Source organism: Corvus brachyrhynchos, unplaced genomic scaffold (genome assembly GCF_000691975.1).
Source record: "Corvus brachyrhynchos isolate BGI_N302 unplaced genomic scaffold, ASM69197v1 scaffold315, whole genome shotgun sequence".
NCBI classification, from domain to species: Eukaryota; Metazoa; Chordata; class Aves; order Passeriformes; family Corvidae; genus Corvus; species Corvus brachyrhynchos.
Window position 1 is genome coordinate 1,012,261 of NW_008237903.1, and position 14,241 is coordinate 1,026,501.

The window sequence follows — 14,241 nt, forward strand, 5'->3', positions numbered from 1 at the left end:
GAATCCATCCTCTTTCCAGAAAAAAACCATTCCTGTGGCTGATCTGTCAGCTACCTGGGCTCTGAGAACAGCAGGCAAAAGCCTTTTCTTCCTCCCTTCCCTATTTCGCACCTTTCCTGTAGCTCCATCTCATATTTCAGCTGGAGAAGATAACCACGATTTTTTCATTTAGCAGTAAAAGTAGGGAATAACCTTTTCTTCTCTTCTAAGATTGCTTAACCACATGCCTCTCGCTCTGAAAAATGGACTTTATTACACTTCTAAGCTTGTTCAGCACAAACACTCTGCTATATATTTTGTATTTTGATTCTTTTTTCTCATGGTCATCAGAACAGATCCGTTTCCTGTTTTGGCATGAATTTTTTTCCCAAGATGGAGGCAAGATGAAAGCTTTGACCTCAAAATCTTCAATCCTCTTGGATTTTCCAAGGCCTTTGCCTCACGGAAACCAGCACAGTGGTGCACCCAACTCTTTACTGCTCTCACAACGCATCTGCATCGATTTATTTTGGCTTTAGCTGACACTGAGGGTTAGAAAAGTAACCTGCAATAACTGTCAGGAGTTTTTGTTTTATCCAAAGTGAAACCAATCACTCAATAAGTAATGCTTAACCTCATGCAAAGCACGCTGAAGTCCAAGGGAATCAGTGGAAATATTTTCTTTGGCTTCAGGTGGCCTGCATGGCCTTAAAAACTAAGGATAGAGTTAAAATTCAAAACAAACCATAGTTAGTTTTTTCTTCAGAAAGGCCTGTTGGGCTAAAAAAAGAAGGTTAAAAAAAGAACTTTGGTTTTTCTCTGCTATACTAAAAATGGCACGTTGTGTTTGGTCATGGAATAAATAGTGCTCGAATGTGCAAAGAATTGAACCAGAGTTTGAATGGAATTCATATAAATTTTAAAATGGGGGTTTTTTTCCAGTGGCAAGAGGAAAAGAAGTTGTTTACTCTGAAAGCTTCATAGGAAAATATAAATGCACTCAAGTGATGTATGGAACTCTCAGAGAGGTCAGACTCCTGAGGTATCAAGATGAAAAGTAAATTATTATTGCTTATTGGAAATCACAACAGCCAAAAAGATCATTAACAGCTCAGGACCAGGGAGCGTGGGGGGGTTAAAAATAGAAATGTGTCTGTGCCTTGACATGAGACTTATTCACCCTTAAGCTATTTAAGACTGCAAAATATTTGTAGGACAGTATCTTGGAAACACAATGACATGGAAATCCAGGAGCTCCAGACTCGCTCTGGCAGCACTGTGGGGTGGGAACAACTTCCTCCTCGGACGCAGCGACTGACGTCGTGTCTTTGCCGCGAGCTTCGGACGGCAAAAAGCAAACAGTGATTCAGGAGTGGTTCAGAAATGGTCCTTGGAGCATTTTCTGTTGTGACTTTCCTCTTCAATTTGTTAAGACATTGCTTTTGGGACTCTTTTTCTTTGCTCAAATCACGGCTGGGAAGTGGTTTTGTACTCGTGGTTTTGGGGCAGAAGCATGCCAGGAACAGGGTGAATGCATGTCATGGGCATGCTGTCATACCAACACAGAATTCAGCTTTGTATTTGCACAAATGAAATATTTGGTTTGCTACCTTTCATCAAACCTGGCCCACACGGTGACTGGGAGTCACATCAAGGCATGGCCGGGTATTCTTTGATCACTTCCAGATCCCTGCTTCCCTGCTTTATTTTTTTTCCCCCTCTATTCCAGTAAATCCTTATTAGCATTATCCTGCCCCAAATTTGCTATTGATAAAAGCAAACCTTTTTTTTTTTGGTGTGTCCCAAATATGAAAAAACTTTCAGGAGAAGTACCACAACCACAGTGCAGATCTTTTTCTGGAAGGCATTACCTTGTATCTAATAAGCTCATATGTACTATTTTGTCTTTAAGAACTCACAATCCCACGCAGTTACCAGCTAGACCATGATTTACCTGCTTCTAGTGTCCATGTCCATTCTCTCAGCACACAATTCCCACCTTCTAACTAAATTTCCTGGCTTGGACCATTATTTTCCATCAGGGAAAGGAGGATTGGCATGAAGCCTCCTGCTTCACCTTCTCATAGAACAGTTAAATGGGAGAAGGAGAAAAAAAAAATGCAACCAGCAGGTGAGGTTCTGAGCCCAGCTTTGCTTGGACAGGTCCCTCAGGGCAGTGAAAGTGTGACAGCCACCGTGGGGCCGTTTTGCTTCCCTTCAGAGCTGAATCCAGCAAGGCGTGGTCAAAAGGCTCCCCGAGTTTCACTCCTGTAGTTTCACCACTTCATTCTTGATAATGAGTACAGTTTCCAACGAAAAAAGAAACAAAGCCAATAGCATTCTTCCTCATTGCAAATATCTTAGCAAAAGCTCCTCCACATTGTTTTCTCCTAAATGCCTAGGATTAAATCAGAAGAAAAGGAAAGCTCCCAGGCTAAGGCCCATCATTTCATATTCCGTGTCTGTAGGTCCAAAGCAGCCAAAAACTCCCTTTGTGCTCTTGGAGATGGATTTCAGGTGGGATTCACTCATCTCCAAGGGGGCCTCTAAAGTGGCTCAAACACCAGATCTAGCTGGGACATTTTTAGGAAGATGTCTGTATGCTCAGAGCACAAGGAGGGTTGGGAACAGAACCTGTCCCACAGGAGAAACTCTTGGATATTTAAGTTTATTTCAAATAAGTGTTCAAAGAAAAGGAAAAAAAAAAAATACCCGAAATAAAACAGATTTAGTATATATTTGCTTTTCTTTAAAAAATGATTCCATGAAAGAATTTTATAGATATCTAAGTAGTAATACAGATTTTTATATACAAAATTCCATTTCAAACAATTTACTGTACAAAAGAAAGTATAAGCATTACTGTTACTATTCCATGATTTCAGCAAATGATGAAAAATTCGGCTAAGTATGTGTTCAGGATATAGTTCCACCATTTACAGGAATGTCAGTATTAAGTTGGGAATACCTTCACGTCAGTATTTACAGATTAAATCCCCTTCAAGGACGATCCCTAAGATTTCTCTTCAGAATAGGTAGTTTGGCTTTCTCCTGGATCTTTTGGGCTACCGAGGAATGAGAGGAAGAACAGGTTTCCAACAAAATGTGTGGACAGAATTCTGCTTGATTTATCCCCACTCCCAGTCCTATTGCAGTCACTGGGACTGACCTGGACCTGACATTTACTGCCAGGCATTGTGTTTATGTGGGAATAAATCAGGCAGGATTTGGCCCTGCAGCAACACTCTACCCTAAGTTACAAATTTTAAAAATAGTGACATTCCTGCAAGTCAAAATACAACAGAAACAAGATTTAACAAAATATAAGCCCTTTATTAATAAAAATCTTTGGTTGGATCAGTATTTTAAATAAGCTTCAAGAATATTTGGTTAATACCATTTATCTTTCTTCCACATAATTTCTCTTCTGGTACCTTCTTTGGACAGACTACAGAAAAATATCAAGTTTATCACATACTTTAAAACAAATAAATATATCAAAAGCTATATATGGCATTCTTTTTAGACTTCTAGCATTAATCTTTAAATTAGTTTGGCAAAGAAAAAAGAAAAGAACAAAAGAAATAACTAACTCCTCTTGAAAACAGCTTGGTTTTGTAACAAACCATACAGTAGTTAGACTTTAAAGAAATCTTTCCTTTTTATTTTCTTTTTCAGTTTTGTAATGCAAGTGCCATGGACAAGACAAAGCAATAAAAAGAAATTAGGTTAATTGCACCAATGTTATTTGGAAGTGCAGTTCATCGGTCGACAAAGCAAAACTAAAACATATTATGCTTAAAAAGAGCTGTACTGGTGGGATTTAACTAGTTGTGGTAGGTAAGGATTTCAGACTTATACTTTAAGGAAAAGCTCCTTGTACAAAAGATAGAGGATTTTAAGACAAAAGAAAAGTCCTGTAACTGACTGAAGGTCTGGTCCTGCAGCCCCAGTGCAGGCAAAGCTTCCACTGAAGACAGTGAGTGGGATGCATTTGGGATTTACTCCTCTGGCACAGCCTCTGGGAAATGCCAGCCAACAGCAGAAAGTCTGTGGGAAGCACTGGCTGTGAAACACGGGTGCAAGTACTCCCTTCTCCTGCTCCAGAGGGCTACAGGGAAAAGCCTGGCTGGGACAGGGATGTGCTGAAACAAGGGGGAAAACAGGGAATTTCCTCAGCAACAGCAGTGTCCGAGTGCTTGGCAGGGCAGTGAGAGTCACTGGAGCTCTCCGTGTGCTCATTTAACAAAATGCTCCGTGACCGCGGACCTGCTGGGGGATCTCTGGGATGGTGCTGCTGCTGCTGCTGCTGTTCCCTGCGCTGATGTTTCCGGAGGCAGCGGTGCCCCGGGGAGGGCCTGGGGGACACAGCAGGCTGCCACAAGTGCCCCCTGTCACTCCAGTGGGACTCCAAAGCTCAGATTCACTGAGCTAAAGCCAGCCTTGGGAAGCAAGTCAGCCTGGTAGGCTTTATGGAATACTAGGGAATACTGATTTTGCATATAATTTATCGAGTTACCCCATGGACCTTCAAACCTGGGTTTCCAAAAAATAGTTCAAGTTAGCATTATTATTATTATTATTATGACTTCAAATTCACCTTTATTTTGTTAGATAATTGATAGGCTAAGATCAGATTCCCAGAGAATATCTCTAGCAAGATGTCCTAAGTACCTGCATTTCTCAATGCACGCCAACATCGATAGTGTTACCTACGGATGAAATATAAAAACTCCCTGCATTACTGCTTGTGCAAAAGGAAAAAAACCAAACCAACAGAAACCCAACATTGTCAGAAATAGAACGTGGTCCTCCGTGTTTGCAAGAAGGGCATTTCTCACAAAGATGGGAGCGAAATGGCAGCACATCCTTCAGCATGCACCGGGGTGTCCATGACTGGAGTCCTGCCCTTGGCGCCATGGCTTTTGTCTCTGGAATGCCCTGACAGACTCAGCTCCCTCCTCTTCTAGACGTCCAGAGGATAGGAATGGCAGGAGGACAAGCTCCCACTGCGGCTCCTGGAGAGCCTGGGGCTGTGGTTGTTACAGTTTTCCCCTTTTTTCTTGTCTTTCCAGGTTTCCAGCATCTGCAGCTTCCCTTGCTCTTCCCTCATGAAGACCTCCACCATGAGAACTTTCTCCTTGTGAATCTGCTGACTAATGTCCTTGGGAATGTCTGGGATAATCCAATCAACAAATTCACTCATGAACATGACCAAGTTCTGAAAATGAAATTGTGAGAAAGTGTCAGTGAGCGTAAATGAAAGGGAGGCTGTAGGGAAAGGAAAGGGGCTGATTTTGGTGGGCTTAGGAAGGAAAAATGAAGAGAGTACAATATTTGATCTGGAATACTTGACCAAATTCCCCTCAACTGCTTTGTGTGTGCTAGAAGTAGAGAAATACATCATAGACCTCCATGATTTATGAACCAATCCTGACACAGCCTTGTAGAAATCCAAAGGAATTTGTCATTGGTGAGTGGCTCATGAGGTTTACATCAGGAAGGCAGAAACAAGTACAAGAGGTAAAATGGCAAAAATTGGTAAAATACGTTCCAATTAAACTCTTCTGATTGGAAAACCATGATTCAAGGAAAGGGAGGTCTTTCCCAAAAAGATAATTTTTAATCAAAAAACCCAATAAAAGTTTTGAAACAAGTTATTCAGATAAGGCAGACTTAAAACACTTTTGTCACAATAAGCAGCATCACTGTTGTGATTAAATAATGTCTTTTAAGGACAAATGACAAGATTTTGGCTTCTTATTCAGATGCAAGTTTAACTGGGAAAATTTTGAAAATCTCATTTCTTGGCTAGTTCTGAAAATGATTTTGGATTAAATTTATGCTGCTTCAGTGAAACTGTTGATGTCCTATGGGAGAAATTGGTGGGACCTAATTAGTATCAGCCTGGTGCTTTGCTGTTCTCTAAGGTCATTAAGTTCTGCATCAAACCAGTTCAGGGAATCCCTGGGGATGAATTGTTCCCCTGAGGATATAGCAATGCCTGGCTGGGTGGGTGGGACAAAGAGGGTGATGAAGACGGGCAAATTTCTTTGCCTTTTCCATGAAACAACTGAGAAAGAAGATAATTCTTTGGCCCAGTAACTTATTTCCAAGTGCCTGCAGTGTAACCTACCTGGAAAACTATCACAAATGCCAATCTTGCTGCTAGGACAGCCCAGAAATCCTTAGAAATGTCGTATTTGTTTTCAGACCAGGGGGGTTCTCTATAATCTTTGTACCTGCGAAACAAGACTCAGTAAATCAGGGGTGCAATTCAGAAATGTTAGCACCAGAAGGAATTATCAACAAACAGTCAAACAATAAATGGAACTGTCTAAAAGAAAGTTCACTGTATTAACCTTTCAGAAACGAGACACAGCTGAAAGTCTCCCTTAGCCTTCCAGTTTTACTCAAAAATTAAAGCTTAATACATCTTAATACCCTCTGATTACTACAAATAACATCAATTTTGCATAAGACAGAGTAAACTACACAGCCCAGGTGATGTATTTTATTTTAAGATAGGTATAAAGACAACATATATTTTTCAAACTAATTTTAAAGACAAAAATACTGACCTCAGATTCATAGAAAATGTTTAACACATGATTAGCAAAAGATTGAAGCTAAATTTTGCCATGTGGAGAGAAGAGAGTTTTTCCTTATTTATGGCTAACAGAAAATCTATGTGTTGATTAACAGGACCAAACAAAAATACATTAAATTCAAAACCACAGCATCCTGTCAATATTTTGAAAGAAATAGGGCTCTGCATTTTCAAATGATTTTAAAATCCTTGGGATACGGATGGGCTTGGAAGAAGGCAGAGGCTGGGACTGGAAAGCAAATAAATTTGGCCTTTTGGTATTGGACCACGATGCCAACACTTCCATTCTGTGCTGAAACGTGTTTGCCAACCTTGCTTAACCTCTGCCCAGAGAGCGGCAGGAGGAAACCAGGAGAAAGTAAAAACAAGCAAAGCTACTACAAATGCAGTTTGGGTTGGTTTTGCTTTCATCTCAGAGCGAATTTTCTGTTTAGAGGTCATTTCAGCATATTAACTTGCACTATTCAAATGCATGAAGAATGTAATATAAAATAATACCATTCAAAGGCAAGGTTTTGTACTTGGTCAGTTTGTGTGATTTTCTTAGTATGTGTGGATCAAAGTCATCTTTGGTTTTTTCTTCTCTGGAATATCTCGTCCTTCCTTGCTCTCCTCTCCCTTTTCCTCCCTCCATTGTCCCCCTTTCAGCTCTGCTGGTCTAAGCGCTTTCACTGTAAGATTTGGCTTTGGCCCCCAGTTTTAAGAATTCAGAAGCTGAAATAGGTAACCATAATTTTCCTTTAAACATGAAAAGAACACACAGAAATTGTCACAGCCATGCAAATTTCTCCTGTGTGATGACACTTTAAATAAATCCTAAGTTCCAGTGCAGATAAGGATGCTACTGCTCTCATCAGGAATTGGAAACTGGACAAAAAAAAAGAGGTCATGGCCATTATATCATGACATGACATCAGAGTGACATCATTTTCTTCCCTTAAAGCATCATTGTGCTGTTTATCATTATTTGTCTCCGTTCCTGGAAAAGGGAATCCATAATAATAAAAATCTTTGCATGGACAAGCACTGAATTTAACTAATGCTAATCTCCATTTCCCCAAATAAGCAGTAAATCATATTCAGGCTTGTGATTACTTGATATGTAGGCAAGATGTTCAAGGCAGTGGATCCATCTGATACAAAAGGCTAGCAAGGTGCTAAAAAAGGCATTGAAAATACAAGGACCCTGCCCCAGGAATGTCAGAATTTGCCCCACTCTTAGCCAGCCGTGAAAACCCTTCACGTTAGTGATCATTCAAGAGAGTACCTGCATATCTGAACCTCGTAGCCAAGATCCAGGGGGTCGTTGGGAGCTGTTCCTGCTTGGAAATCGCTGACATTAAAAGAGGATAGTGTATGGTTGACGAAGCCATGCATGGTGCCATTCTCACTGTACATGTACAGGTACACGAGGCGTGGAATGAAGTCGGATGTGAATGAGATCACAAATGCCTGAGCCACAAGAGTAGAGAGTGAGCGCAGTACCCAGGCAGAGCTTAAGTTCATCACATCCTCAACCATGACTCGCCCAAACAACTCACACAACTCAGGGGAGCCTGGGGGCCCTGAAAGTGGAGCATCCACTGCACCAGCAAGGGATTATTCACTGCCCACTCTCCCGAGGTGCAGCGTATTCCCCGGAGCAGTGCCACACCAGCTGAGGTGTCTGCGTGGGTGACAACCTGAGCCCCCCAAAAATGGAGCATCTGTACCCCCCAGCACCAGGGGAGAGCTACCACAGCTCTGCTTCCCCGTGTCCCCATCACAGCCTCTCCCTGGTGCCTTGCACAAGGTCTAATTGATTGATTTCCAGCTGCTTTTCCATCCTGCAAACAACCGACGGTGATTTGACTCTTCCAAGTCTCATTGCATTGCAAAAGGACATTAATTGCATGTGGTTCTTAACTTCATCAGGATAAAAGCATGAGGAGACTGAGCCCAGTTGTATTTTTATGGTCACAAAAGCTGCATTTCATCCAGTTATTTAAAATTTTCTAAAAAAGATCGTGGAGAAAAGGCACGACAGCCAATTGGGCTGAGTTCCTCATGACTTTAGCCTTCCTCGTTTATCATCATTATGAAACATTGCCCCTGGCATAAATCTCATGTACATGTGGAACAAACACAGTACAAAATGTTTTACTTATTTTATGGTAAAGAGGAGCAGTACACTGATCAAAGAGGGAAAAATAACACAGGGTATTGATGAAGAGAGACTACACAGACCGAAAGAGGAAAACAGAGAGAAATTATTTCCAAAGGAAAAGAAGAGAAATGGGGAAGACAAGCTAAGGCAGCATATGAAACAACCAAAAGAATGAGTTTGCCATAGCACAGCAGAACCCTGGGGACAAAATGAAGGGATTGCAAGTCTGGATAACATAAAAAACCCCACAGGAGTCCATGGCCATGTGGCCATAAGCGCTACAGAGCCCCTGCTTTGCTGCATTGCAAACGTGTTGAACTTCAGCTGGACTTTGTTTTCATCTTTCCCCAGCTGGGGTGTGAGGAGGATGATCATTGTGGGTGTCTATTCATATAGAATAGCACAGAAGTACATGCATTAATACATTAAGGCCTGCTAAATTTGTGTAAGATGTTGAATTCAATTTTTTTCAGGATTTTCCAAGCTCTCTGAGTGGGGGCAAAGCAGCTCGAGGGCAGATTTTCGATGGAGGGATTCTGCACTCTGAGGAGCTGAACTGACTCTCATCTTAACCAAAACAGTGCTGAAATGAAAAAATACATCTCATCCTACTGATAGTACTTCACAAGAGTAAAAGTAAGCCGCTGTGGTCGTGTTTGTTTGAAGGGCAAAACTGTTTCACGAAAACATTCTGGAAAAAAGCAGCAGTGACTAGTTACTATTTTACATTATTGCTACTGCTATCACAGCTTGAAAATAAACACAGCAACTCATCCTCTAATACTTCCAAAAGTTTCTAAATCTTATCCTTTCAATTGATTTAAGGGATTTGTGCTGAAGTAAAACTAATGGAGCAGAATGGAAAAGCCAGCCTATTGAATTCAAATTTAATTCATGCTGATTTACTTACGTTTATGATGACAGCAAGCTTTCCAATACCTCTGAGGATATTATACCAGATTCCTAAGGAAGGAGACAAGCATGTCAATGCTGTTCTAGTTCCTGAAATTAGATTAATTACATCTTCAGCTCACACAGTTAGGAGTGTGCGTGATTGTGCTGAGCTAGAATGATATTTTAAATAGAAAAATAACAAATCATAAAAAATCAATTTAATGGCTTGTAAGCAAAGGGAGCCCAACTGTGTTTTGGCACCTATATTTTTGAGGTTTGAAGAATGGGATTGAACTGCAACGAATTGCAATGAATACGTTCTCAGAAACAAATTTAAAAAAACAATCAAACGTCCATCACAATCAAAAAAATCAACATCACCCTCCCTATCATCTCCACCAGCAACCTGAACCTGCTGCATCAAATCAGGGAGCCACAAAACACCTCCAAAACAAAGCCATGGCAAAACAGGGCATGTTCTTCAAGTCTAGGATGATCCTAGGGCACAAGGATGAGCCCAAGGGAAAAAAGAAAGACTCTGCCTGTACAGCAGTAGGGTGAACATAGAGTTTACTAACAGACAAATCTCTCTGCTCTTGCTGCCTGGCTCTGTAACAAGGACAATTATTTTATTTCTACTTTTATTTTTATTTTAATGAGCTTTTTAGTTATAAATAACCACCATTTGGGAGCAGCAGCTCCCTCATGACAAGCACCCATAGGTGTTGGCCCCCCTGTAAGGGCAGGACTGTGCTCTTGTCCCCACACAGCCACAGGGCCCAGTTCCAGCTCCATCCACTGCAGTTTTCACCCTTCTGACATTCCTGCCGAGTAGGGACAAAGGGATACATTTACCCACAGACTTCTGAGTCTCCTCTCATTCCCAACGGTATTTCTGAGGCCAGTCCAGAGTTTTTAAATGCGGAAATTTTTGCTTCTGCACGAAAACTGCATTGCCAGGAAGGGCTGGTGTTGTCAGAACCGTGTGAGATATTTTTCTATAGCATTGATCATTTTAATTTCAAAAGTGATAATGCTTACTTAATGAAATATTCATCTGAATTTAAAGCTCTGGTCTTCCTATTTTAAAGGTAAAGCCCCAATAAATTATGACAATTCACGGGTAAGCCACAGTCGAATGTTTTGACTTTTCCTATAAATATCTCCCTGTTGTTGAAACCAGCTCAGCATAACAACATCCTGCCATCAATCCAGGAATAAACAAACAGGGGTACAATAGCTATATCCACTTACCGATATCCTTTGCTCTCACAGCTACCGGTCTCCTCAGCTCAGTAACAAATTTCTTGGCATCCAGACGGATTTCAATGATGTTGTTCAATAAAGCAAACAGAGGTGCCAGGGGGAAGGAGGCAACGAACAAAGTTACAAACCCAAACTGGATAACTGGAAAGAAAAAACAAAACATTTCAGTGCCTGTTGCCAGTATTTACCAAATGCAGCCATCGCCACGTCAGTGCCAGCCCCCAAATTCTGACAAGGTGGCAAGTTCTGGGAGACTCAATCCCATTTTCTGTGTCAGGCACAGTTTGCTTGATGGCTGCTCCATTTGGGCACGGAAGGGCCAGTTGCCACCTTGCAAAAAGCAAGGCAAGAGTAACCAGAAGGATGGGGAAGCTCCTAAAACATTTTTTCCATGGTCAAGGCTGGCACAGGAGTCACCTGAAGGAGTGAGATTATGGCAGTGACCTCTGTGTTGGCTCTACCTCAACTTGCCATGTTCCCCCGGCAGGTTTTTGGCCTTCACCAATCCCACTGGAAGCTTTGGAAAGGACATGGCTGATTCTGTGCCTCTGCCAGGAATAACTTGCTTCCTATAACCTGGGATCATATTTGCTTTTTGCGTGGATGCCATGCTCATCCTGGTACTGCCAGTGCCCATCTTTCTCCTGTTACTTCCACATGCTGATCTCAGTAACTGCACTTTTTCTTATTTTTAGGAACTAGCAGCATGGCCTTGTAGTTTGTACCACTGAATTCCCATCTGCTTCAAATACTCTGAACATCAAGGTCACCAGATATTCTAATTTGTCTCACTCAACATAAGATATTACTTGAAAAAAAAAGTTCTGTGTGATCTGTCAAGTAGAACCTGGTCTATAGACTTGCATGGCTCTCAGATTCAGTTCAGATATCAGGGAAAAAAAAGAAAGGTGTGGAAATGATCAAATCTGAACTAACTTATTTCCAGTGCAGGGTTCAACTGATGGTGAAATATGCCTCACAATCCTGAGTAGATGCCACTTAATCATTTGCATTTGAAACTTGACAGTGACATGTCACATGGCTCCAAAGAAAATATCTAAAATCTCGTGCTAAAGTAAGGGCTTGTGAACAGCAGAGAGCACAGTTCAGCCCTCCAGCAGCCAGGGTTGGCTGAAACACGCTCCAGTCCAAGACTGCACATGTTAATAATTCAGTTATCTCATATCCACTGTCTGCTGAAATGTACAGCTCAAAAAGCTCAGCTCTCCACCCCAATTAGTCACGATAATTACGGTTTAAAACACCTTCTTTCCACCTCCACTCACTCATTTCCATGTACTCAGGGGTGAGTCCAGCAAAGGGCTCCAGGTTATAGTCCACTTCGTAACGCTGCTTTTTCTTCATGTGCTCTTCATGGTCAAGAGAACGCCGGCGCTTCAATTTCAAGTATCTTATAAACTTCTTCATTTTTCTGAGGGAAATGGAGATCATTTGCTGAGCACTCCGTTCTGCTCACTCAGTGCTCATTTCCCACTTATTTTACATTAACAGGCACAATAATTTGGAAAAAAAAAAATCGAACAGAAGCTGCTACTTACGGGATGCCGATCTCAAACAAATTGTTCTGGATCAGCTGCTTGCCCAACATGATAATACTGAGCTGGATACACAACTCCATGAGGCAACCTCCTGGGGCACACTGGGGTGGACAGAGGAGAGGTCATTCAGAGCACCTCCTCCACCCCTGTGGCAGGGGCAGAGGGTGCTCCCATCCATCCAACACGATCCCAGACAGGATAGAAATTCAATTACCTCTTCCATTCGGAAGGAATGGAAAATGTAGACGTAGTCTCCTGGACGTCCAACAAATCTAGGGCACAATGGTTAGAGTTATAAACATCAGATGGATTTTATACTTTCCATATTTGATTCCTGATGCCTTGGAGTGGGACCACCTAAAGCTGAGGCCTGAAAAGGCCTCCAACAAGCTGAAACCCCGAGCAGCCCTTTCATGACTCACCGGCCCTTGAAGAAAGCCACGTAAAAAATGGGGGTGTACAGCCGCTCCTCGAAGTTCTTGTCGGTCTTTGGTACCTCTGGAACCAATGGGGCATGGAAGAGAAATGTTAAGGAATTATCCTACCTGGAAACATTTCAAGATCTTATAAATGTGGGTTTTGGACAACATCAGCCACCTTTTAAACAAAGGTATATATTTATAAAGGTATATATATATAAAAGCTGTGGCTATACTGAGGTCAGTGGTCAATTTGCTGAGGATCCCACCAGTCAGACACATTACAGCAGCAATTCCAGTTGCATTCCACACCTGCCTGACCTTCATGACAATCATTTGTAGATGGGCGAAAACTTAACCTGAAAAGATTTCCGGACCTTTTTGTTATGGATAATTTTTTGGAAATAATGAAAAAAAAAAAAAGAGTTCTACAGTGGCATTTTAGCCACAAATTTGAACGTCCCTGCCTCTGCTCATGAGCCCCAGTCATCTGGGTGCTCTGATTTAAACCCCTTTCAGCAAGCTGAGGGCTCCAACGCACCGATCTGCGTGAGCCACCGGGCGATGCAGCCATACACCTCGTCCAGGATGATGATGACCACCAGGTTGATGATGACGGCGGTGGCGGTGACGGTGACGCGAACACTGGAGCGCCCTGAGGGCGTGGAGCTGATGGCCAGGGCAGCGGCCGTGGAGATCCTGTAGATGATCACTCCGAACACGATGGCGAATGTCAGCCCGACCTGCGAGGAAGGACCGCCCAAAACCTTACCAAAGATGTACCTTTCAACGCTTGCTTTGGGATTTAGAAATAACCTTACAAAGGGGACCTCTGGGCCACACCCCAAGCCCCCCCATTTCTGCTTTAAGGCTTTGAGGAACTGTGGGAAAGGATCCTCTTTTGTTACTTGAAGATCACATGAAAAAAAAAGACACCATGATGCCACAATCACAGGCAAAAGGCTTTTTTTTTTTTTAAGGCACCTAAATGTAAACTCCTTGCTTAGCAGTATTAAAAAATACTGCATATTGCTAATAAATAAATTCTAAAATACTGTATATTGCTAATGAATATAAATAATAATTGTAATTAATATAAATACTAATATTAGAAGTATTAGTGTGCTTGTTTTCGGCCCCAACACCAGCGGCATATACACACGGAATTTCCTCTTTGATATACCAAAAAAGCCAAATTTGAAACAAAGAGGAGTAGTTCAGCTGCACTCTACACACCAGCCTTCAAATCCCTTACTCAGGCTCGCTGTGCTTTCATAATCACAAACTGAAATTAAATCTGATTAAATCAACACACCTCCTGGCACAGTAAAATCCCTCTCAACTTTTCAGTGCTTAAATAGAGGAATG

At 41.8% G+C, this 14,241-nt stretch overlaps 1 protein-coding gene across 3 annotated transcripts in view; it reads right to left on the minus strand.

The window, feature by feature from the left end:
• Positions 1 to 2,697: 2,697 nt before the first annotated feature.
• ANO1 (anoctamin 1) overlaps positions 2,698 to 14,241 on the minus strand; it is a 43,782-nt gene continuing 32,238 nt past the window's right edge. For all 3 annotated transcript variants that reach the window (XM_017733044.1, XM_017733045.1, XM_008632684.2), the window contains 10 exons: positions 13,415 to 13,616; positions 12,877 to 12,952; positions 12,669 to 12,726; positions 12,455 to 12,555; positions 12,182 to 12,327; positions 10,884 to 11,036; positions 9,646 to 9,698; positions 7,857 to 8,041; positions 6,116 to 6,221; positions 2,698 to 5,200 (listed from right to left, as the gene is read on the minus strand). In XM_017733044.1, the coding sequence (XP_017588533.1) occupies positions 4,946 to 5,200; positions 6,116 to 6,221; positions 7,857 to 8,041; positions 9,646 to 9,698; positions 10,884 to 11,036; positions 12,182 to 12,327; positions 12,455 to 12,555; positions 12,669 to 12,726; positions 12,877 to 12,952; positions 13,415 to 13,616 (1,335 nt within the window). In that variant the 3' untranslated portion in view covers positions 2,698 to 4,945. The remainder of the gene's footprint in view (positions 5,201 to 6,115; positions 6,222 to 7,856; positions 8,042 to 9,645; positions 9,699 to 10,883; positions 11,037 to 12,181; positions 12,328 to 12,454; positions 12,556 to 12,668; positions 12,727 to 12,876; positions 12,953 to 13,414; positions 13,617 to 14,241) is intronic.